The 25,397-nt window shown below is 33.4% G+C and overlaps 1 protein-coding gene across 2 annotated transcripts in view; it reads left to right on the forward strand.

Annotated features, from left to right (window-relative positions):
* The window catches only part of OLFM3 (olfactomedin 3), a 256,710-nt gene that overhangs the window by 195,763 nt on the left and 35,550 nt on the right, over positions 1-25,397 (forward strand). For both annotated transcript variants that reach the window (XM_051993225.1, XM_051993224.1), the window contains exon 2: positions 13,583-13,729. In XM_051993225.1, the coding sequence (XP_051849185.1) occupies positions 13,583-13,729 (147 nt within the window). The remainder of the gene's footprint in view (positions 1-13,582; positions 13,730-25,397) is intronic.

Genomic DNA, 25,397 nt, shown 5'->3' on the forward strand with positions numbered 1-25,397 from the left:
AGATTGAAAGATAAGAGGCAATGTATTATTTCTGTAATTTTGAATTATGATAGTCCTTCTAGCCATAAAACAGCAATAACACATGAATTATAGGTCCATAGATTGAGTAGTGAATGGGACTTTACATAGAGTAAAGCCCAACCTCCTCATTTTCACATGAAAAACAAAAACTGAGAGCCAGGAAGCATAATTGAGTTTCCAGCATCACACATGTAATGTATGGTAGAGATGAAATTCAGGCAGTTAGTCAATAAGTTTATTAAGTACCTCCTATGGGTCAGGCACTATGCTATGTGCTAAAAATATAAGACAGGCAAAAGACAGTCCCTTGTCTTCAAGGAGCTCACAATCTAGATAACAAGTATGCAATTCTGTACAAGAAAACTATATATAAGAAAAATAGAAAATAATAGAGAAAAGGCACTAAAACTAAGGACTGGAGATGATTTAGACCTAGGACATCTGATTCTGAAGTCATTTCAGTATGGCACATTGTATAGTAGAGTCAGGGTGGGATGCCAAATTGGAAAAGTATTCTGTTATATACCACTTATGAAAACATGTCATCTATGAAGTTGAATTTATTTTGGCCAAGCCAGAAAATATCTTTGGAATTACATGGTGAAAGGATTTAGGAATTCCTTTGTAATTCTAATCATGAAATCAGAGTGCTAGAGATGGGTGAGAAGTTGAGAAATCTATTTCCTTCAATTTGGAAACCAGAAAATGGAGACTTCAAATGAATTATCTTACCTCAGACCCCACAGCTAGCTAGTTAATTGCAGAACACAAATTTCCTGACAGAATTAGTATTCTCTTCACTGTATCATGTTGCCCTATCTAAAATTACAAATTAGAGAGTTTATCTTTCATAGTTTCTTCCTGAACACTGTCTCCTCCCATTTTTCCTCTTAGGCAGGAGTCAAATGATCTTGTGCTAATGTCTACTTACTCATCATCTGTGCTCCTCCTGTAATGTTCTGTATATATATAAAAAAAATGTTTCTTTCTTTCTTTTTAAACCCTATTTCTCCCCAAGCAAATTTCTTCATCATATAAGAAACAGATTTGTGTTATATAAAATATGCTAGAATAGGAGGCAGAAGACCCCAGTTCAAATCTCAGCTCTGAGACCTTTGGAAGCTTGGGCAAGTCACTTCCCTTTCAGTGCCTCAGTGTGGCCATCTGTAAATTGAGAATTTGAGAATTTTGAAATAGTGCTTTGCTTTTAACCTGTAGGCCTATAGTCATTCAGCTGATATGAATTGATTGAAAACAACTTAGTATGCAATATCTTCTGATAATTGCCTTATAAAAGAGGGATTTATGAATCTGTGGTGATGGAATTTCCGAGCAACAGTGTAAACTTCCAGTAGAATGTAAAATATTTTAAGGTAAATGTTCTCTCTGTGTGTCTTTTTCTATGGGTCTCTTTGTGTATGTCTCTCACTATGTCTCTCATCTCTCTCTCTCTCTCTCTCTCTCTCTCTCTCTCTCTCTCTCTCTCTTTCTCTCTCTCTCTTTCTCTCTCTCTCTCTCTCTCTCTCTCTCTCTCTCTCTCTCTCTCTCTCTCTCTCTCTCTGTGTGTGTGTCTGTTGCTGTCTCTTTCTTCATCTCTGTATGTCTCCCTTCTCTGTGTATCTCCCTCTATGTTTCTCTGTCTCTCTCTATTATGTCTCTGTGTGTCTCTCTCCCTCCCCCACTTTCCCTCCCTCCTCCTTTCCTCCTCTCTCAAACTCTCTTCCTGCCTCCCTTATTTTCTCCCCTCTCCCTTCCTCTCTCCCTTTTTCCTTCTTTTCTTCTCCCTTCTCTCAATCGCTCAACTTCCCTTGGTACTTCCCTCTCTCTGTCTCCCTCCCCTCCCTTTGTTTCTCTTCTCTCCCCCTGTCTTCATTTTTTTCTCTCCCTCTCTCCTTTTTCTCTTTCCCTCCCTTCCTCCCTTTTTCTCATTTTCTCAGTCTCTTTCTCCTTCTCTTCTTCTCTCTGCCTTCTTCCTCCCTCTTTCTCCCCTTCCTCCTCTTTTTACCCTCTCTCAATCTCTCTTCCTCCTCTCCCTCTCTCTCTTCTCTTTCTCTCCCCTTCTTTTAATTTTCTCAGAATCTTGAAAAGTTGGCCAGGTTTTCCTCCCGTTGGGCTCTAAGTATTCATCTTTCCATCTATATATTCTGTACATCAGCATTCTATCTATGTTGGGGGGAGAGAGGTTAGTTAGAAGGGAGGACTCAGCAGCTACCCTTCAGTTTCTATGCCTTCTAGCTCTGGTCTGTGATCATGCAGAAGGCAGAGTAACTTCCTCTCGAGGCGGGGCCTCAGTGCCAGCTCCCACGCTGGGCTCTCCTCACAGGGAAAGAACCGGCAAAGAGCAATTAAAAAGAGAGCAAACATTCAGAGAAGCCAGCTGTTTTCAGGAAGCTGGCTATACCACTGTGGAGAGGAGAGTCTGCAGAGAAACCTAATAGCAAACTGTTTATTTTGCCCTTTTTAATAAATTTCATCCCTTTTCACTTCAAACCAATTCTATTCTAATGAATTTAGAAACTTTCCCAGTTAGGAAATAGTTGAGGGTGTCCAGGAACCAACCCAAGAAAACCACCCTCCCTTTTTCATTTCTTCCCCATTAATTGTCCTCAAATCCTACATCACCAGGCATATCTTTACCATTTTTTCATGTATAGTGAAACTCTTTTGTTTTCCAAATCATTAGGAAAATCCTGTGAAGGTAGAAGCAATGAATGTTAATGGGGATTATCCCTTAATTTTTATTTGTACATATGGTGGGTGTATTTCTCTCCACTACTGAGTATTTTCTTAGGGAAGAATACAAGAGCCAATGTTAGTGTAATATAAACAGCCCTGGAATGATAGGATTCAGAAAGGCTCCATCATCTGCAATAGGAAGGAAACTGGGTCCCCATCCCTTCTATTTATAAATCAAGAAACTAAGCCCCAAAAAGGTCAGGCGAGTTACTAAGGTCAAATAGGTAATAAGGATCAGAAATGATATTTGAATCCAGATCCTCTGAATCCAGAAGTTTGTGAAAAATGTGAGGTAAATTTGAATTATTATTAATTATAAAGAATTGGAAGGCAAACTAGAGATCATTTAGTCAGAGGTTCAGACATCCAGGGCTGGAATGGATCTGGAAAGCTATCAAGCCGATCTGCTCATTGTACAGATGAGAAGACTTTTGTTCAAAGAGAAGAGTTGCTTTGCCCAAGGTCACATGGGTAATAGTCACCAGGGGATGCTGGTCCTGGACTCTGCCAGGTCCTCTGTTTCCAGAGCCATGTTTTTTCCCATTATACCATCCAGAGAATTGCTTTACTTTACTGATTACAGACCCACAAAGGTTATGTCTTATTTAAGTTCTCACAGCTCAAAACTGTTTTGAGGACAAAAGGAAATTTATCTTTTTTTTGGTGTTTGTAAAGCACAAGGACCAGACAAATGTGAATTATTGTTATTAAAAAGTAAGATAAATATCCACATTCTCATTAATGTTGAAGTGGTCTAAAAACAATAGAAGATAGTGTTAAATAGCAAAACATCTTGACTGACAGATAAACGGTATTTCTTTTAAGAGTTCAGAACATCATCTCATTGATCCTCACCGCTGGGTAAATCAGTTGTTACATATCTATGTATTCCAGATGAGAAAACTAAAGCTAACATATGACTTAGTAATCATACAAGTTATAAAGATCAAAGACAAAATATGACGCTAAATCCGGGCAGATTCCAAAGCTAACATATTCTCTACTACTCACGTACTTCCTCATTATATCTTCTTAGAACAGATTCTACCTTAATCAAATTAACATGAATAAGAATAACGATGACGAAAGTTCAATCTCTTCCTGGCTACTTGAGTAGTGATAGTGAATGAGGAGCTAGTAGTTATTTATTCTCTGCTAATGACCAGTCTTAAATAGGCCATGGCCCAGATAAGGTTGATGTAAAGCAGAAGTGTCAAAAATGCAGCCAAAAACACTCAAAAACACATGAACTCTATGTGGCCCATAGTCCCAGGCCAAAATGGAATAAAATATCATTGGGAAATATTGAATAAAATTAATTAAAATATAATAAAACCTAGATAAGTGTATTTTAAAACTAAGCCAAAAGGTATCCTTCAGAATCCTCTTGTATGAAGTAGTGGCTTCCATTTATTTTTGAATTTGGCACCACTTATATAAGGGCATCAGTCTTGGGTTCCCATAAATGAGTAACCTGCAAATGAATAAGGAAATACTCACCTATAGTCATGTGTACCTTCAGTACAGTGAAGTGGGCAGGAAATCAAACCAAGACGGTGTAAACATCCCATGTAGGACAAGAAGGACAAAATTGCTATTGTTCAGTCTTTTCAATCAAGTCTAACTCTTCATGACCCCATTTTGGAGTTTTCTTGGCAAAAACACTGGAGTGCTTTGTCATTTCCTTCTGTAGCTCATTTTATAAATAAGTAAGAGAAGCAAACAAGGTTAAATAACTTACACCTATAACTTTCTGAGACCCATATGTGAACTTCGGGAGATAAGGCTGCCTGATTTCCAGTCAAGTACTCTATCCATTGTATCATCTAATTGCCCAAGAAGAAAAAGGAATCATAGTCTACATTACTTAGAGGGAAGAACCTCAGAAAGGAATCTGTATCTTAGACTGTTTTTTTTTATTTTTCTTTGTGAATGGATTTCTGTAAAGTAAATGTATTTCTGTTTATTAGATTTTAAGTCAAGAAGAACAAATTTCAAATCTTGCCTCAGTGACTTCCTAGATGTATGCTACTTGGCTGGTCACATTATCTCTCTTGGTATCAGTTTTGTCATCTGCAAAAGAAAGAAAATGATATCCTTTATATCAGACTTACACAGTTGTGAGGATCATATGAAATCCATGTAATGTTCTTTGTGAACCTTTTTTAAACTTAAAACTATTTTTAAAGTTAAGATTATTATTGATTTTAAAACTTAAAATATTATTATTATTATTTTTAATTTCCAAGATTTTCCAAGTTACAATTGTCAGATTTTTCAGACTACAAAATATCCAGACTAAAAGGCATACTGATATGCTAAAATGAAAAATGTAAAAGATAGGGAGAAAAAAATCTCAGAATTAAGAAGCACAGCAAATAACTCACTAAAATATTAATATGATGTTTTTTTGAAAGAAGTATAAATCTGAAGTTTCCTAAAGGATTGAATAATTTGTTGTGGATGCCCCCAATGATTTATGTGATAGCACCACCCAAAACAGCAAAGCACATAACACTAACAATGTATACATATATAATGGAATCCTGATGAATGTATATTGAACACATTTCTGGTTTCTTTATTTGGTGCAGTCACTACTGCCTTGAACTCACCTATGCTAGCCTCTCAGGGGCTTTAGGTCCACTATCAATTAGCCCTCTAAGTTACTGTGAGGCACCTAAACTGAAGAATTGAGTAGTATAGTTTTATAATTAAGCTGCAAGCAAAGAATCCAATCCCAAAATTCAGTTGTTGAAAATATAATTTTAATTCTGCTTAGAACCCATTTAAATATTTGATGAGTTTCTTAATATTAAAAACTACTGAATTGTTTATTGGTTCGTCTAATTAACACATAAGGTTTGAGGGGAGCAGCATCAGCAGTAACAAAAATTAGGTATATGGGAAGATAATGTGCCCAGCTCCTCCTAAGAATAGAAACTACTATTCGATTTTCACCCACAGATAATAAAAGTTCTCAAGCACTTGAGGAATGCCTAAGAAAGTTACAGGTCTTTCCCTTCTTCCTACAAGGGACCTACAGGCCTTGTTTCTAGTTTTGTTTACATCAGAAAGTAAACTGTTTCTGCCAAATAAACTGAAGGCCATGGGATGAGTCTTTAAAGCTCGAATCTTGTCAGGATTTCATTTAATTTTCCCCTTTTCGGTGTAAGTAAAAAGGAGACTACATGTAGTCATAAAAGTAACATTATTTATTGGTGGCTCCTAGTCAAGTCCCTCTCACTAAATCACAGCACTATCAGATATTTTCTTTCCTACTTTAGTCTCTCTCAGTTTTTTTCCCTCCTCGGTAGAAAGGTTTTCTTTTAACAGTCTGGTCTAGACTAGAGTTTGGCAAACAACTACAGGGGGGACCATAATTTGCAGGCACCTGGTTTAAATCATTCAGCTAACTAAATGCAGGGCCACTGTTTCACTAATTACTTTTACAGTTGGACATTTAGGAGAACCAATGAAGTCATTACTTTCTTCAGCAGACATTTGAAAGAATGATTAATGAACATGAACATTGTTTACCATTTCCACATTCTTCAGTCTCTAGAGAAACTACCACTTTCCCTTGAGATAACACGGGATGTTCTAAAGGATGTAAAACTTGGCAAGTGATCATTGGTATTCATGGTTGCCAAGTAGACTAACCTATATATTTATAATTAGGAGATTCTTATCCACTCCTCACAAAGGAAATATATTCAAACAACTGTTCATTGTTTCTGAGGGTTTTTAGAAATTGTATCTAATCATAGGAAAAGATAGCTACACCCTCATATTCCTATTGGCATCTAGCCATCTGCTTAAACCATATTTTCATGTATTTGCAGTTGCTATTCTTCTTCACCCTCCCTGAATGCATTCCCTCTATAGCAAACCTTTGGACCTCCAAAATCCATGCTGCTATTCTCATTCATCTTTGAAGATCCCTTTCTAGGACCCAATTATTTTGATGGAGTATATGCTAGTCTATTTAACCTACTCTATTAACTATCCTAAGCTCCAGATAATGCTACACTTTCATAGCTATTCCAGTCAGCCATTTGGAAAACCTGGACATTTGCTTTCTGTCACATGACCCATTTTTTCCCTTTCTCTTGAAACAATAAAGAAATTATTGGTACCACTTATTCTAGAAAGTGGTTATCATTTGACTGCCCTAGACATTGACTTCCTATCCCTACATTCCCCAGATTATACACTTTTCCAAGCCACTCATCCATATATGTGATACCTTTTGCTATTACAATCTAAGCTCCTTGAGGACTCTATCTGTATGTTTTGTGTATGTAACCAAAACCATACCTGGTACATTGTAAGCTTTAAAAAATATGCCTTTTCATTCAAGGAAAAATTATTCCTATGTTTGCCTCAACAGACTATATTAATCTGCATTTACAAAAATAAAAGTATTTCTACTGAGACTTTTTTCAATTATCTCATTAAAACTACACTATAAACCCAGTTTTATGCCTACTGTGTGACTTTTTTTTCATATCCTTTCCTCTCTCTTTAAATTAAACAGAAAATTGATCATGCAAAACAAGCTGTGAAAGACTTGTAAAATTTGGCTTTTTTGTCAGAAAAAAATTGTTACTATTCTGTGTATTTACATGTTTTATATATATATATATATGTATATGTATATATACATATATATATATATATAATATGTGTATCACATGTGTATATCTATTTGTACCATATCAATCTATAGCAATATCATTTACATTATTATTTCAATCTGTGTGGTAATTAAATAATGTGTTTCTGGATATTCTGTTACTGAATCCATAAATGGAAAATAAGAAAAAGCCTTTTAACAATTTCTGGCTCCTGTTCTTTGACTGACACTATGGAGAACAGTTTGCATATTATAGCTTTTAGATGAAACTAGAACAAAAGGTACTATCATAATGTATGATATCATATATCGTGCTTAGCACAATGCCTGGCACAAAACATGTGCTTGATAAGCATTTAAGGACATGATTTTTGACTTAATTTATGTGAGATATTAGATCTGTTTTCCTTCACCACAGAAAGCAAAAACTAGGATCAATGTGGGGTAAAGAGAGAAAAATATTGACTAAATATAAGGGAATATTTCCTAATAATTAGAACTATCAACAATTTTTTAAATGGATTTAAAAAAAAACACCTTGAAAGATGATTCATTCTCTAATATTGGAGATTAAGGGGAAAATCAATAAATATTTGTTGGTGATATTGAGGAGTGATATATGCTTTCAGTAAGAGACAGATTAAATGACCTCTGAAGTTCCTTTCCAACAATGATTCTGTAATTCTATAAACTGAGAACAATGTTCATATATGGTTTATACAGTTCAAACATGCATCACATTAGTATAATTAGTATAAGATTTGACATGTATGTAGTGACTACAAAGTTATTATATGTTCCCAGTAAGTAAATAATAAAGAAACAAATTTATCATATAATCTGATTCTTATAATCATGGTAAACTAAATAATCTAAATTCCATTTTCTAAACTTATGGTGGATTTTTTAAAACCAATATCACAAAGCTAGAAATGGTGGAACTAGAATTTGGAACCAGACTTTTTGGCTATTGACCTTTTTCTACTTTCTCAAATTGACTCATATGACAAATGGAATTCATTAAAATTTATGAAAACAGAGATATAACCTTTATATATCTTTATAATAGCTAGTCAATATTAGTGCATAACTTACAGTATATTCAAATGATTGCCAAGAGGTAAAAAGGGAGAAGTCCAGCAAATGCAAAAGTCAATGTATTTTTTTAAGCTGGAGGTATTTCAACATTATGTTCATTTTTATCATTCATCCATCTATTATGTACAAAATACCATGTATGTTAGGACCACATGAAAAAAGCACAGAAGCAATGGCTGTGTTTGCAAGAAACAAAAGTATCCAAATGAAAAAAGAAATGTCTTCTGGATGCTGAGTTTTTTATATACTTGAAATACACAGATGGCTGCCTAAGGGTTTTTTTGGGGTTTGTTTTTAAGTTGTTTCATTTTGATTTGGAGTGAAAAAATCTTGATGTTTAAAATTATACAGATATTATTGCAAGTAAATACATTTCCATCATTACTACCTTTATCCTACATATCTCACCAAGAAAAAAATTGAAAGACTCCAGACAAAGGTGGAAAAAATTTCCATCTTCCCCCACACACATATCAGCATCAAAAAAATTGTCATACAAGTGGCACTGTCATGGATTTGATAGACTATGAAAACATTATATTTTTATTCTTAAAGAATTTGTAACATAAAGAATCTTTTTATATTTAAGTTCAGGAAGAAATATTGTTCTACTTTACCTATGAGTCCAAAAGCAGAGAAAAACGAAACCCATGTTTACTAGAACCCTAGAAATCAATACATAAAAGTGATTACATGCTGAATAAAATGAGTATTCACATACTACATTAGGATATCTAGCATCAGAATGTCAGCAGCATCATCAAATGAACAAATTCAATTCAACAAATATTTGAAGGTACCTATCTATGATGTTGAAGAAAAATGAAACAATCTTATTCCTCAATTATACATAAGGAATAGGATTATTACTCCAGATACAAAAAGCTATAAGCTAGGCACCTATCCTTAAGGGACTTAAAACTACATTTTGGAAGATTAACCACTTATATAAAAAGATCAGTATTTTCTTTTACATTACTCTCCCCACAAATTCTCCAGTCTAAGCATTTTGACCCACTTGTTCCTTGCATACAATATTCCATCTCCTTTCAAGATACCATGCCTAGGATTCTATTCCTCTTTCATTCCTCCTCTTATAATAACTAATATCCTTCAGAGCTTTATTCAAATGTTTTCTTTTCCATGAAGTTTTCCCTGACCCCCTAGCTTCTCATGGCCTCCTTTGTCAAACTACTTAGTATTCATTTTCTGTATATATTTTATTTGTGCTTATATATACTCATGTTTTTTTCTCTTATTATTATATAAGCTGATTGAGAGCAGAAACTGGTTTATTTTTTCATTACATCATCTGCTCTATGGACCAGTGCTTTGGCCCATGGTAGACATTTAATGCTTATTAATTAAATGGTTGAATACAAGTTAACAAAAGGGCCAAATAAGTGGTGGAGTCAATAAATATTAGAGAAATTGAGGGTGTGGGTCCTGGGACAGGAGGAATTTTGGCTGAACCTTCAAAAAATTAAAATTCTAAATGAGGAAAGGATGTTAGCTACAAGTTAGGGGGACGTTTTAAGAACAAGAAACATCATTAGCTAAGATCCAGAGAGCGTGATGCACATAGTAACAATGAGTATACTAATTTTGTGTTTAAAACAATGGATTCTTTATGAAGTTAGTAGAAAGTAAGAGAAGTGGAGAACGGTGTAGAACTAAGCTGTGAAGGTGCTAAGCTGTGAAGATGCTATGGACAAAAGAACAAGGAATTTGGGTTTTGTTTTGTTTTTAATGGGGAGTTATTGAAAGTAAGCAAAAATCAAATACACAATCAGACAAGATAGATGTGTTTTTAAAATGTTCTTTTTATTTGTTTATTTATTTTTAACAAATTATGTTAGTAAGAATAAATAAGAGCAAAAGAGAAAAACCATGGGAGAGATATTAAAAAAAAAAAACAGAAAAAAAGAAGTGAATATTGTATGGATTGATTTATATTGTCCTCTTAGTTCTTGGTTCTGACTGCAGATGGCATTTTCTGTCCAAACTCTATTGAGATTGTTTTAGCTCACTGAACCACTGAGAAGAGCCAAGTTTTTCATAGTTGATCATCGCACATTCTTATTGTTATTGTGTACAATGTATTCCTGGTTCTGCTTGTTTCATTCAGGCATCAGTTCATGTAAATCTTTCCAGGCCTTTCTAAAATCATTTTATTCATTTTTTATGGAACAATAATATCCCATTACCTTCATAAAGTACATTCCCCAACTGTTAGGCATTTACCCATTTTCCAATTATTTGCTACCACAAAAAGAGCTGCTACAAACATTTTTCCACATGTAGTCCTTTTCCCTTTTTTGTTTCCTTGGGATACAGACCCAGTAATGGCACTGCTGAATCAAAGGGTAGGCACAGATTTATAACCTGTTGTGCATGGTTCAAAATTGCTCTCCAGAATGGTTGGATCATTTCACAACTCCACCGACAAAGCATTAGTATCCCAGTTTTCCTACATCCCCTCCAAAATTTATCTATTTTTTCTTGTCATCTTAGCCAAACTGACAAGTGTGAGGTGATACTTCAGAGTTCTTTTAATTCGCATTTCTCTAATCAATAGTTATACAGAATATTTTTCACATAACTATAGATGGCTTTAATTTTGTCATCTGAAAATTGTCTGTTCATATATTTTTGCTATTTATCAATTGGGGAATGATTTTTATTCTTAGAAATTTGACAGGGTTCTTTACATATTTTAAAAATGAGACCTTGATCAGAAACACTGGCTGTAAATTTTTTTTAGCTTCATACTTCCCTTTCAATCTTGTTTCTGTTGGTTTTGTTTGTGCAAAAACTTTTTTTAATTTAACGTAATCAGAGTTGTCCATTTTGCCTTTCATAATGATCTCTAGTTCTTTGGTCATAAATTTCTCCTTTCTCCAAAGATCTTATCCCTTGCTTTCCTAATTTGTTTATGTTTTAACTTATTTTGATGTGGGGTGTGAGATGTAAGTTTCTGACATGTTATTTTCCAGTTTTCCCAGCATTTTTTGAAATAATGAGTTCTTATTCCAAAGGCTAGAGTTTGGATTTTTTTAAATACTAGATTGCAATAGTCTTTGATTATTGTATCATGTGTATCTAATCTATTCCACTGATTTACCACTTTATTTCTTAGCCATTATCAAATGGTTTTGATTACTGCTACTTTATCATATAGTTTTAGGTTTAGTGCAGCTGAGCCATTTGTATTTTTTCATTAATTCCCTTTGATTTTTTTTTATCTTTTTTTGTTTTTCCAGATGAATTTTGTAATTATTTTTCTAGGTGTATAAAATAATATTTTGGTAGTTTGATTGATATTACACTGAACAAGTAAACCAATTTAGGTAGAATTGTCATTTTTATTATTTTAGCTCAACCTAACCATGAAGAATTCATATTTTTCCAGTTGTTTAGATCTGACTCTATTTGTGTGAGAAGTGTTTTGTAATGGTGTTCATATAGTTCTTGGATTTGTCTTGGCAGATAGAACCTCACACCCAAGTATTTTATTTTACCAAATGTAATTTTAATTGGGATTTCTCTTTCTATCTCTTGCTGATGGGTTTTGTCAGCAGTACATAGAAATACCAATGATTTGTCTGTATTTATTTTATCTCCTGCAACTTTGCTAAATCTGTGAATTGTTTCTAGTACGTTTTTGATGATTTTCTAGGATTCTTTAAGTATATCATATCATCTGCAAAGAGTGATAGTTTAATTCCCTCGTTGCCTATTCTAATTCTTATATTTATTTTCTTTTCTTATTGCTAAAGCCAACATTTCTAATACAATATTGAATAACAGTGGTTATAATGAGCATCCTTATTTTACCCCTGATGTTATTAGAAATATGTACAGCTTTTCTCCATTCCAAATAATGCTTGCTGTAACTTTTAAATAGGTATTGCTTATTATTTTAAGGAAAGCTCCCTTTATCCCTATGCTCTCTAGTGTTTTTAATAGGAATGGGTGCTGTGTTTTGTCAAAAGCTTTTTCTGCATCTCTTGAGATTATCATGTGATTTCTGTTGGGTTTGTTATTGACATGGTTGAGATTGAAAAAGCCCTGCATTTCTAGTATAAATCCCATAGTCATAGTGTATTATTTTGCTGATAAGTTTCTGTAATCTCTTTGCTAATGTTTTATTTAAAAGTTTTTCATAATAGTCATTAATGAGATTTCTCTGTAATTTTCTTTCTCTGCTTTGCTTCTGCCTAGTTTATGTACCAGTGCCATATTTGTATCATAGAAGGAATTTGGCAGGACTCCTTTATTTATTTTTCCAAATAGTTTACTATTTATAATTACTATTTTAATTAATCATTCTTAAAATATTTGGTAAAACTGACATGAATCCATCTGGCCCTGGAGAGAGTGATGTGTTTATAAATTTTGATCACTACTTTCCCCCCTCCCATTCTTTTTTAACTCTTTGTTATAAGGGTTAGTTCCCTAGAAAGGAGGAGAAAAACATCAAATCATTAAATGAAGGTAGTAGAAAAACAGAGAAAATAATAGGAAATCAACTTGTGATTTCACTGAAATAACAAAATCCCAGGTGATTCTATATTTTCAGCTGGTGCTATCTAGCTAGATAAAGAAGGAAAATCAAAACAAAACAAAACACATTGAAATTGGGAGATTTTTGGCAAAAAGTTAAGGATTGTAGAAGATTTTATACATTTGCACCACTCAGAAATCATTATTATTAATTGATACACTGAAAAGCCTTGGCCAACATAATTCCTTGTGTAAAAGTATTGATGATGTACTTGTTTACTTTAGCAAAATTTCAAAACTTGTCAAAGATGTGGTAAAAAGGGAAAAAAAAAACCACTAGGGAATTTTCTAAAATCAGGAAACAGTTTGTATTACGCTAAGGAGCAGGTCTAAGTCTGAAAGGGGAAATCCAATCTGTGGGGAATTTAAATGAAGCAAAATGTTTCTGGGCTCTTATTGCACCAATCCTGCCTGATATAAAGAATGACAATTTAGTTTTTGATTATTCTTTAGAATCTTTGTCTTCTCTTTATCATATCAACTGAATTCTATGTTTCTTGTGTTTGTCTTTGGTTTTCCCAGACTCAAATTAGCCCAAAAGAAGGGTGGCAAGTTTATAGCTCAGCCCAAGATCCTGATGGACGATGCATTTGTACAGTGGTTGCACCAGAACAGAATCTATGTTCCAGGGATGCAAAAAGCAGGCAACTTCGACAACTCCTGGAAAAGGTAGGTATATTTGAATCTTTAACTAGAACAAAAAAAAAAAAAAAAAAAAAAAAAAAAAAAAAAAAAAAACTTTTACTTAGTGGTGCCAAAAAGGGTGAAGGCCTTCAAATGATGGAAACAATCAAGTTCTTTTTTTCCATTCCCCTCTTCTTTTCCCTCTTTTTTTACCCTCTTCCCCTTTCTTACTTCTCCTTTCTCCAATTCTGTCCTTTCTTCTCTTCTCTAGCTCTCTCCATCCCTCCCCTCTCCTCCCCTTTTCTTTCTTCTTTTCTCTCCTCCCCTGCCTTCCCCTCCTTCCCTTTTCTCTTTTTTCTCCTTCCCTCCTTTCCCCTCCCCTTTCCTCTCTTCTCTCCTCTCTTCTGTTTTCTTCTCTATCTAAATTGTGCATACATGTATATGTGTGAATGTATATACTTGTTTGTTTTTAAATAAACTTGTTATTTCTCAGTGTCAGAAGCTTCATGAAAACTTTCTCACCGATCTTTATCAATACCTTCTCAGCAACTTATGATATAAAGGTCTTAGAGAGTAACCTGAGGCAATTACAAGTTAAATGACATACCTAGGACTACAAAGAGGGAGGATGGGAAGTAAGGAGGAAACAAGTTGCTTAGGTGAGTGAATAAAAGTAGAAAGCTACCCAGTTTCACTTCTTTCTCCTATTGGCCTCACTCCAGCTGATGCTTTTCTAGACCTTGCCTGATCTCCTCCCTACTCTGGAGCCTCCCCAACAAGAGCTTGGATGCACTAGAATTTCTATTACATACTACGAGGAATCTTTCTTTTCAAAGGGTTTTTCCTTTTTTTCTCAAAGTTTTTTTTTTTTTCTGTTTTTATATCCAGAGTTTAGAAGCTTCTTCAGATAAGACCTCTCCTCCTCCTTCCTCATTAAAAAAATGTTTCTTAAAAAGTCATTTCATGAGAAGCCAAACTCTAAGAAAGAGCTAAAATAAAGAGACTATTTTTTTCAAAGGGAGAACTATGGCTGTGAAATACTATACTTATTGTTGGGCTTGGTTAATTTTGCTGAATTAGTTTTTTTTTTTAATTTTTGCAACAAGAAGTTATTCTCTGAGTCAACAGGGGCAGGTCATATTAAATATAAAAATAAAAGATAGTATAAAAATATATATTTTTTAAAATTAAATGTCATTTAAAGATCCTTGCCAGAGTGACTAATATTAGCTCTGGGTGATCCTCTGCACCTCCTGCAAAACTGAGACTCATGTCCAAGATGAAAGAGAAAAGTTGGTTCTCTGTTAACATTTACTACTAAAGTTTCTATCACTCTCCCAAATAAAATTTATTAAAAAAAAAAGAAATTAAATGAAAATGCTTTTCAAGCAACCTGTTCCAGGAAAGTAATCACATCAATTTTTTCCTATCTCTCAGCCTCCAAATTCTTGTCCTTAATGAGAATGATTTTTTTTTTTACTTTTTGTCTTAATATCTAAGCAGTTGTTTCCTAAAAAAAAGAAAAGGAGGGGAGGGCAGTGAGCTACAAGTCTGACTCAAAATCAGGAATTTAGTCTCCTCCTCTGATCATAGTAGGTCCCTTGAGCTCATTCTTTTGAATCATATTAACAGCCCGGCAAGGGAGATAAAATTATGGCCTTCAGTGTGCAAGCTATTTGGAAGATAATGAATAATTCCAAGTATTTACCATCTTCCTCTAAGTCATTCCTTTGAACATTAGGACTCTTCAATTTCAGTCAATAGTCTTTCCCTTCTTGTAATTTGCTTAAATCAGAACCATAACAATTAGATGTCAAACCACCCTTGAACCTTTGATTTATTTCCCTTTACAGATTAAAAAAAAAATCTTATAAAAGGCTATTTGTGCTAGGGGAAAAAAGTGAAAGATTCCTTCAGTTATGAAGATAATAACTTGTGCTAAACATTTTCCCCCTTTTAACAGTTTATATTGCCTTTGGCTTTGGGTACAGTAGAATTGTAGGTGATCAAAGAAAAGGGATAAGTGAATTTTGAATACTTTGGGGAACCTCAAAGAAGATATATACTGTGTGACCTTGGAGGACATGATCTTCATTGAGAGTCTGGCAAGAAGTCACATAGCATCACATGACTTCACGGATCCAGACAGCCCAGTGTCACCATGACTATCCTGAACTCTGAAATTTTAGGAATGGGAGAAGCAAAGTAATGTCTACAAACATCTTGAATCCTAGTATCCTAAAAGTCAAGTTCAGAACATTTTAAATTATTTCTACTAAATGAAAATATAATAATTTTCCTGTACTTTTGTTAAGAAATAGAAATTTTTCCAATAAAGTTACAACTGAAGTCATTTTTATCTGAATTTTAAAAAAAGATTTGATATGGATATATAACATTTAGGATAATAATAGCTAACATTTACATATAACTTTAGATATGCAAAGAGATTATATATGATAATATTATATATATATGTATGTGTATATATATATACACATACATATATATATATATATATATAAATGAAATCATCTATATAATTATCTCATTTGAGCCTTACAACAGCATTGGGAATTATGTACCTTCATTTTCCACATTTTACAGAGAAACTGAGCTACAAAGAAGTCGTGACCTATCCAAATAGAGTTAATAAGTATGGGGAAACTAGGTGGTACAGTGGATAGAATATAGGCCTGGAATCAAAAGGATTCATCTTACTGAGTTAGGATCTGGCCTCAGACAAGTCTCTTAATCCTTTTGAAAGCCTCAGTCTCTTCATCTGTAAAATGAGTTGGAGAAAGAAATGGTTGGATAGGACTGAAAAGGACTGAATAACAACATCAGTGAGTGTTTGGGGAAGGATTTCAACTCATTTCCCTTACTCTAATTCAATACTCAATCTAATATTTCTTCTAGCTGCACCCATAAGGATCATCAAATTGGAAAATATTATAAAGGTCATTGTGTCCTACCTACTACAAGAAGAATAACCTCTATAATTTCATCAACAGATAATCAAACCATGTTTTTTAATATTGGCCATGGCGGGATCATCAATACTTGCAAAAAATCTATTTTCAATTAGAGTACTTATAATTGTTAAAATTTTTCTTTCTGGGAATTTTATAAAGCCAGGAGAGTAGAATCATGAGAAGCTCTAATCCTATCTCTTGAGGGGAAATAAATCTCAGAGAGGTTACATGCCTTGCTCTGAGCAGTGCTAGAATTTGAACACAAGTCTTCTTGTTTAGCCATTTCAGCTAATCCCAAACTCTTTGTGTGTGTGTGTGTGTGTGTGTGTGTGTGTGTGTGTGTGTGTATTTAAGGATAAATGCTCTGGTAAATTATTCATATTTTAATCTAGGGACAATAACATGTCTGAGTCAAATTGCTATCCATAATCTAGTCTACTGGTTTCCAAATTATATCCTCCAGAACTTTGGAGTATCAAAAGAAACCGTCAGAATTTGATGGAAGAAGGGAGTGGGAGATGAAAGATCTTGGTGCTAAAACACACTATAACCTTGTACTTCTATTTATCTGTAGATAATGTCCAAATTTGTTTAGCATTAGATTGTTCAAGTTACAAATATCCAGTGTTGGAGATGGTGATATCCTGCTCTAGAGAATAAAGCAGCAACAATTTCAGTTGATTTGTCCAAAAGGCAATTCTAGAACTGGATCCCATGACCCTGCTATTATCATCACAACAAAACAAGATCTAACCAATATCAATATCCATCATCTCAATGCACAACAAAAAATACTATGCAGATCAGTCCTCTGTCATAACTAAATCACTTCTCTCCCACTCACTCTCTCTCAACATTGACTCTGCCTGTAATTAACTAATCAATACATTTTCTCCTCACCTGCATAGCACTGCCACACTGAATTATCTTTGCCTCTAGCATCATTGGCAAAATAATAGCCTTCTTTAATGGCTGAAGAACACCCCTGCAGCCTTTCCACTCCTTGATACCTCAACGAACTTACTTCAAAAAACCTCCTATTCTCTGAAAAATGACACCAAATTGTCTGCAGAAGGACCACTCTCTTCCTTCTGAGATCTTGCACACAACATATATCCTATGGGGAGCAATGCAATGTCATTAAAATAGCATTGCATCTAGAGGCAGAAGATATGATTTCATAAATTAACTCTGATATATTCTATTTTGTGACATTTGTCAAATAAGCTAAGTCTGCTGGGATTCAGTTCCTTATGTGGAAAATGTTTTGGATTAGATAGCCTCTACAGATCCCGCCCGCTTTTATCCTTATAGATCTATTAAAGAAATTGGGATCCCAAGCTTTTAAATAAACAGAACTTTAAAAAAAGTTTGAAAAGAACTGACATAGAAAATAACTTGGTAAATGCTTACAAAGCAGTTAAGGTTGCTTATTTGTGCTTTGCAAAACTTAAAGCCTATACAAATGTCAGCTTTTAGTATAGTTGTACTTTTGTTTTTATTACTCAACAAATCTCATTACCACAGTATAGGTTCAATTGGCCAAAAACTTAAAATTAGCAATTTGGGAGATAGAATTCTTCTGTGATGTAGCAAATTATCAGGAGGACCATTTACAGATTATTCTAGAATGTATTAAATCTCCAGCTGCATCAAGAATCTGCAAAATCATCCAAAGTTTAACTGGGTAAACTTTGATATTCCTCCATATTCCTTTTTTTTTTTTTTTAATTTTTACTCTTCTAGTAGAATAATCAATTTTATTTCTTTTTCTACATAAAGAACATGAGTTATACCTTTCTAGGTCAGTTCTATTACATATCCACTCTAATATTGTATCCTCAACAATCAACATCTGGAGCCCATCGTGTAAAATTATTCTGTCCATTTTGACCTCAACCTCAATTAGTCACACCCCTAGACATGCTAATTTCTACTGCTTTGCTTAAATTATTGGCCATTCCAGCTGAATTCCTCCTTTAATTTTTGTCATGTTTCTGATAAGTAGGAGAATTTGCGGTTATTATTTTAATGACAAAAATTTGAGAAAGTTCTGTAATTTCATCAGCATGGGGAAATATCCACTATAAAAAGTTCTTCAAATAAAATGCAACACATCCTTTATCTAGTAGATCATAGGATGCAAAATTAGAATTAGAAATGACCTTAAGTATTGTCTAGCCCAGTCTTCTCATTTTATAGATGAGGAAATTGACTTTTAGAGAAGTTGTGACTGTCCATGTCCATATAGGTAGATGAGTCCTAGGAAGATATCTGAGGTATAGGAAAGAAGGAAGGAAAGTAGGAAGAAAAGGAAGGAATGGCAGAGAGACAGAGGGAGGAAATAAAAAAAGGAGAAAAAGAAAGAATTAAGGAAGAAGATGAAGGAGGAAGGAAGGAAAGAAAAGAGGGAAGGAAACAAGCACTAATTAAGTGTCTGCTTTGGGGTGCCAGGCACTTCACTTTAAAAATACTATATTATTTGGTCCTTACAACAATTCTGGGAGATAGACATTAATATTGTTCCCATTTTATAGTTAAGGAAATTAAGGTTGATAGTGGTTACATGATTTGCCCAGAGTCACATATTTAGCAAATATCAGAAGTGAGATTTGAATCCAGATATCCCTTATTCCATCCTCAATATCTGATATACTATGCCAGGGTAAAGCTTGCATATTGAATAGCATCCTTTCTGATTTGTTTATTGGTTTTTGTTCATCTAATGCAATACATTTAAGTAATTATGGTTATTTAGTTACACATTTAATAATTTCTTTACCCTTGAAAATTGAGAGTTAAATCTCAACAAATAATTTCAATAATATTATAATGCCACAGAGAAAATGAAAAATGCATATGGGAAGGCAGTTCATCAAGTTGGCCCATCAATATGTATGTCTTAGACAAGCTTTACAGATGGATAATGAGCTAGGCCACAAATCCAGTAGGAGGAAGCAATTGTGTTCAATTGCACATGGGGAACTGTGCAATAATTTCAATGATTCCTTAATGCTCACTGCTATAAAATCCCATCTCCATCGCTTTAATGTAAGTATTCTCCTGATAATGCTTTATGGCTTCCAATCATGGAACACCATGACCTTGGAAAAATCAAATTTATTAAATAATCTGAAGGACAATGAAAAGGCACATGGTAAGCATAATAGGATTGTAACATGCTACCATTTTTTGTATCAAAAAATAGTGTAAATAGCATTTTCTTGAGCATGTAAAGCTAGAACGGTGTTTTGTGACCTCATTTAATGGGAATGACAAGAAACAGGCTAATTATCACCCCAAGATATGATGAAGGTTTCAAGCATGTTTGATGGATGCTCTGCAGAAGATAAATGGAAAAGCATGGACAAAACTCACAAAGGATGAGACAGCATAAAAAGGCAAAATTTTGTATAAATGGAAGGAGTAACTACATGAATGAAAAGTCACATTTCCATAATTATGATTTTTTTCCTCCAACTTCTATGTGAAAATTGTGGCTGAATTAACTTTCTGATTTAGTTCCTTCCTTTCAGAATCAGAGATGACCAAACGACTCTTTGAAATATTTCCCATTTTATATTTATGGGTCCTGATTTGTATATTTTGCTGTTTTGAAAAAATATAATATTCTTTTTAATATTATCTATTAATAAGCAATTAGCATTCAAATATTAATGTACAATAATTCACATGTAACAAATATTTGTTGAATTTATAAAAATGTAATAATTTTGTGGACTGGGATTAGGGAAAGAACAGAGAAGCCCAACCTATAGTTTCTTTGGTACAAGGACCTGTTGGTGTAGAAACTCCACCAATATAGATTAGTGATTCATCTCTAAATCTAAAGAATTTGCCCAAGTTTACTAAAATAGTGACTTGTCTTTGGTTATTTTGCTAATATATATTGGCAGGCCTTGAAGCCAGGTCTTCTTTTGAGACTGTCCCTCTATAGCAGACTGCTTCCTTAAATAATTTATTGTATCACAAGAATTGAAACAACAAATAAAATGCAGATAAAATAGTTCTTTATAGAACAGAAATGGGGAAAGGCCCATAAAAGTTTCGTGTAATTCATATAGTTCAGACTAAGACTTGGTTATTTAATGGAGTGCAGATATCAACAAAGCTTTTAATGTGTGATTTCTTCTAATCCTAGGATGATATTTGCCTTCTTTCGGTTCCATTATCATATTTTTCTTCCTATAAAAATAGAGAGTGTATATATCAAAATAGATCACACACACACACACACACACACACACACACACATATATATGTATGTATATATATATATATATATAGAGAGAGAGAGAGAGAGAGAGAGAGAGAATATCTAGCAGCGTTGAAAATTTTAACATATACTTGTCATCAAGGTAGGCAATACTGCAGACTTAGACTACATGTTTTCATGAAGCATCTTTGTCATGTCTCTGTGTTAAGAGCCTCTTGTGCTATTTATACCATAAATAATAGTTCTTTACTTTCTAGTCATGGTTTTGATTGATCTAACAAACCTTTGTTTCAATATCACCTATATTATAGTTTCCATAATTCCTCTATAAGAGGCTTTGTCTCATACCAACAATATTAATAGAGTTGAATATTTGGAGGGTTCTCATACATATAGCCAGAGTTTTTAATTTATGTCAATTTTCAATATAGGCAGATTTTTTACTCTTTCAAGATGATTTATTTTGTGTTGATTGTTTTGAAAGTCAACCATTCTGTTCTTTGCTTTTATTTTTATTTTTAGAAAAATAAATTTTAATAACTACATAATTGCTGCAAACACGGAGTATTTTCTTCTGGACAGTTTTTACTTAAGCATTTTGATAATAATTGAACATCTCATTTATTTAGTATAGGGACCCCTCCAAGTGAGGAAACTGCTTCTATCAATAAAAATAAACATCTCTGCAATTAAATAATATTTGAGTTGCCTAGAATACTTAGAGGTTTTGACTTGCCTGGGATAATACCAAAGCAGAGAAAGAGAGGATGATGGAAACAGAGACAAAGAGAGAATGTACACTGACAAGTTCAAGTATTCAAGGGAAGGTAACCAGAATGATAAAGAAGAGTTAAATCATTTCTACAAGAAGAGAGGAACTGGCAGGAGCTGATATCTGTGTTAAAATGTTTCTTCTCTACATCTTTTTTTATCTTTACAACAATCTTGGGAGGCCTGTACTATTATTATCTTCATTTTTCATATGAGGAAGCTAGTCTGATATATTAGATGACCCTGTGATCAGCGCAACCATCAAGCATATATTAGGCACTCAATAAATATTCTTGATTCACTGACTTGCCCAAGGCCATATGGCTAATGAGTGCCTTATATTGAATTTGAATTCAGGTCTCCCTAACTTCATGCCCTGTACTCTAATCATAGTGCCACTTAACTCCCAGATTCATCTAATTAGTAATAACTCCTCTGTCCATCACTTTGATAGGCACTAGGATTTAGGACATACATCAGGAATATAAAATCATCCTAATATTTATATGACCTGATGTTTGATGGAACTAATTTTAGTTACAGCAAAAATCACAGAATCATAATATTTTACAGTTGGCAGGGACCTAAGAGAGAACCTCATCCAAGCCATCCTTCAATGAGGGATTCCTTCTGTAGCATCACTGACAGATGGTTCTCCAGCCTCTCTGTGTGAACACTTCCAGTTAAGAGGAACTCATGCCCTCATGTAGTAGCCAGGGCGGTGATTTACTATTTAACTGCTTCTGCATTTATTATTATTTTTAACTGAAGGGTAAATTATAACAAGAGCTAGCTAGCATTTATATAGTGCTTTGAGATTTGGAAAGTACCTTACAAGTATTATCTTATTTAATACAACTCTTGAAAAGTAGATATTAATAGTATCCTCATTTTACAGATGAGGAAACTCAGGCATACAGTGTCTGTGATTTGCCTAGTGGTTGTGATTTGCCCAGGGCTATATAGTTAGATGTCTGGGGAAGGATTTGAACTTTAGATCTTATATTCTATCTACTGTACCAACAAGATGCCTCAACAAAAATAGCCCAAATTCATTTCCACATTAAGCTTTTTAATTAACCCTGTGATATGGGTAGTTTAAGATCTGCTATCTCCAATACATTTACTGAAGTTTGAGCTTGCCCATAAGATCACAATGCAGTATGCTAAAGTTTTTTTTTTTTTTTTTAAGTCTTTTTAAAGCATTTCTATAGCACTTACTATGTGCCAGATACTGTGCTAAGCACTTTATAACTGTTATTTCATTTCATCTTCAAAACCATCCAGGGAGGTAAGTGCTATTATTATCTGCATTTTAGATTATGAAACTGAGGCAAAAAAGATTAAGTGACTTGCTGTGACAGGGTCATATAGCTAATGTCTTAAGCCAGCGTTAAATTCTGTTCTTCTTGACTCCAGGCTCACCAATTTATCCACTGTTGCCTCCCAAGAAAAATAGAAGGATGATATTTGTAAAGTTCATTGAGATTTCAAATGAAAAGTGTAAAAATATTTGCTTTTTTATTCAGAAGCATATAATTTACATGTACAGAAAAATTGTTATAAACATTTGCATTTTCTTACCTAAAGTATATATTTTTGTATTTTCTTCCTTTTTATGTTTATATTTTATGTTTACAAGAATTTACAATATATAGCTTTCACTTCCCTTCTCTCCAATTTAACAATAAAGTAAACCTGTACCCTTTATAACCAATATACATATTTAAGGAAACAAAAACAATCCCCATATTGACCATATCAAAAAAAATGTTTATCCTGTTCTGTATTTTAAATCCATCACTTTCTGGCAGAAGGTAATATACTCATGTATAGTCCTCTGTCATCAAGGTTTATATTGCATTGATCTCAGTTCTGAATCTTTCAAAGTAGTGATTTTTATGTCATTGTATAAACTGTTTCCTTAGCTCTGCCTATTTCGTTCTGTATCAATTCAGATGGGATGGGAATTACTAATCTACTAGTTATCTATCCTTTAGTTTTCTTAAGATACTCTAGGTTTTACCATCTGATCTCCTTCTATAACTTTCAAACCTTAGTAACTCATTCAGTCTTTTCCTAAAACCGAAAGATTAGGATGAGACTGTCTCATAATAATAAATAAATAATAAATACAATTTATTTTAGTATTGCCTCCCCCAATTATAGTATAAGCTTCTTGAGAATAAGTTGCTTTGCTTTCTATATTTGCATTTTAGCACTTAGCACAGTTTTTCTTTTTTCAATCACTCATTAATAAGCATTTATTGAATAAATTGAGTATCATCATGCAGAGTTAATCTCTCCATTATCCTGGCTTTCTTAACTTTTTATGTTCTAGTCCTTCCAGTTTAAAGATGATTATTTTTGTTAGAGAAAAAATCAAAATTATAATTGAGTAGCCTTGTCTTCTCCTTATCATGAACTATTATTATCTCATCTACCACAAGCAATGTTTGGGTCATTTCTCCTGCTTTTAACTTTAAATCAATTCAATGATCTTTTATTGTTGGGGTTAAGAGCATTAAGCTGTTATCTCAAAAAACTTGTATCGTAAGTCCATAACTCTTTCCTTCTCTTTTCTCACTGTTGAACAAATTTTAGAAACTGTGTACATCATTTTACCACTTCACTCTCAGTATCTACATTCATTCATTCAGTATTATCATATCATTTATTCATCTTCAGTTCCCTTCTTATTTTTCTCTTCTTTCTTTCTCTTCATCTTTCTTTTTTACTCTTACTCCTTTTCTTGCTTCTTTTTTTTTCTTTTTATATAGTTTCTTGGCTGGGTATTTGGACTTCAGCTTAGACAAATAGTAGGAATGCAGGACTGAGAAGGAATATGCATCCTAAAAGTCACCTTGATCAGAAGCTCCTATGGCTCAGAAAATTAGAGAACAGGAACAGTGGATACTTCCCTATATTTTTGTGAAGAAATATACAAGGAGATTTTAAATTTTAAAAAATACTTTGAAAGAAGAAGCTGATAACCTATTTTGTGAACCAAAGAGAGAGTAAATTGACACTCCTAGTATGAATTTTAGTGAAAAATAGAGAGTTTGTTAAGGAAGAGCCAAGGGATTTTTTTCATATAAGTTTAGAGATAGAGATAAAGAAAAGAAAAGTTAATATTTATCATTATTAATCACATTAATTGTTTTGAATTTAATAGTATATTTAATAATATATTTAATTTACAAAGCACTTTTCACAAATTTTATCTCTTGAGTTACATATTCCAACAATTTTTCAGGGAAGATTCTATTGTCATCCCCATTTACAACTACAGTTCAAGGACTTTAAGTCACTTGATCAAGGTCATGTCTTCAGTAAATATCTGAGATAGACCTGACCCAGGTATTGCTCCAGAACTCTGTCCAAATCCAACACACTATATTGTCTTTCTTGAGTCACGAGTTTCCTCTTACAATAGTCCTCTTCTATTCTGATGTATTTTGATTATTTGTTGTAGCAATCAACCCAGATTATTGGTGAATTAATATATATAATACATATATTATATAGATATATACATATTATATATGTGCACACATATATTGATGATTTTTTTGTCTTACTATATTTTTATTGTGTAGTTTCAAAATAGTAATATATTCTATGCTGGATTCATTTCTTTATTCACTTATTAAGACTTCTTGACTTCTCTCTCTGGAATTTAACTTTTCATGCCAAAATGACATTTTGATCATTTTATTACTTCTTTTAT

This window comes from Antechinus flavipes, chromosome 4 (assembly GCF_016432865.1).
Source record: "Antechinus flavipes isolate AdamAnt ecotype Samford, QLD, Australia chromosome 4, AdamAnt_v2, whole genome shotgun sequence".
NCBI lineage: Eukaryota > Metazoa > Chordata > Mammalia > Dasyuromorphia > Dasyuridae > Antechinus > Antechinus flavipes.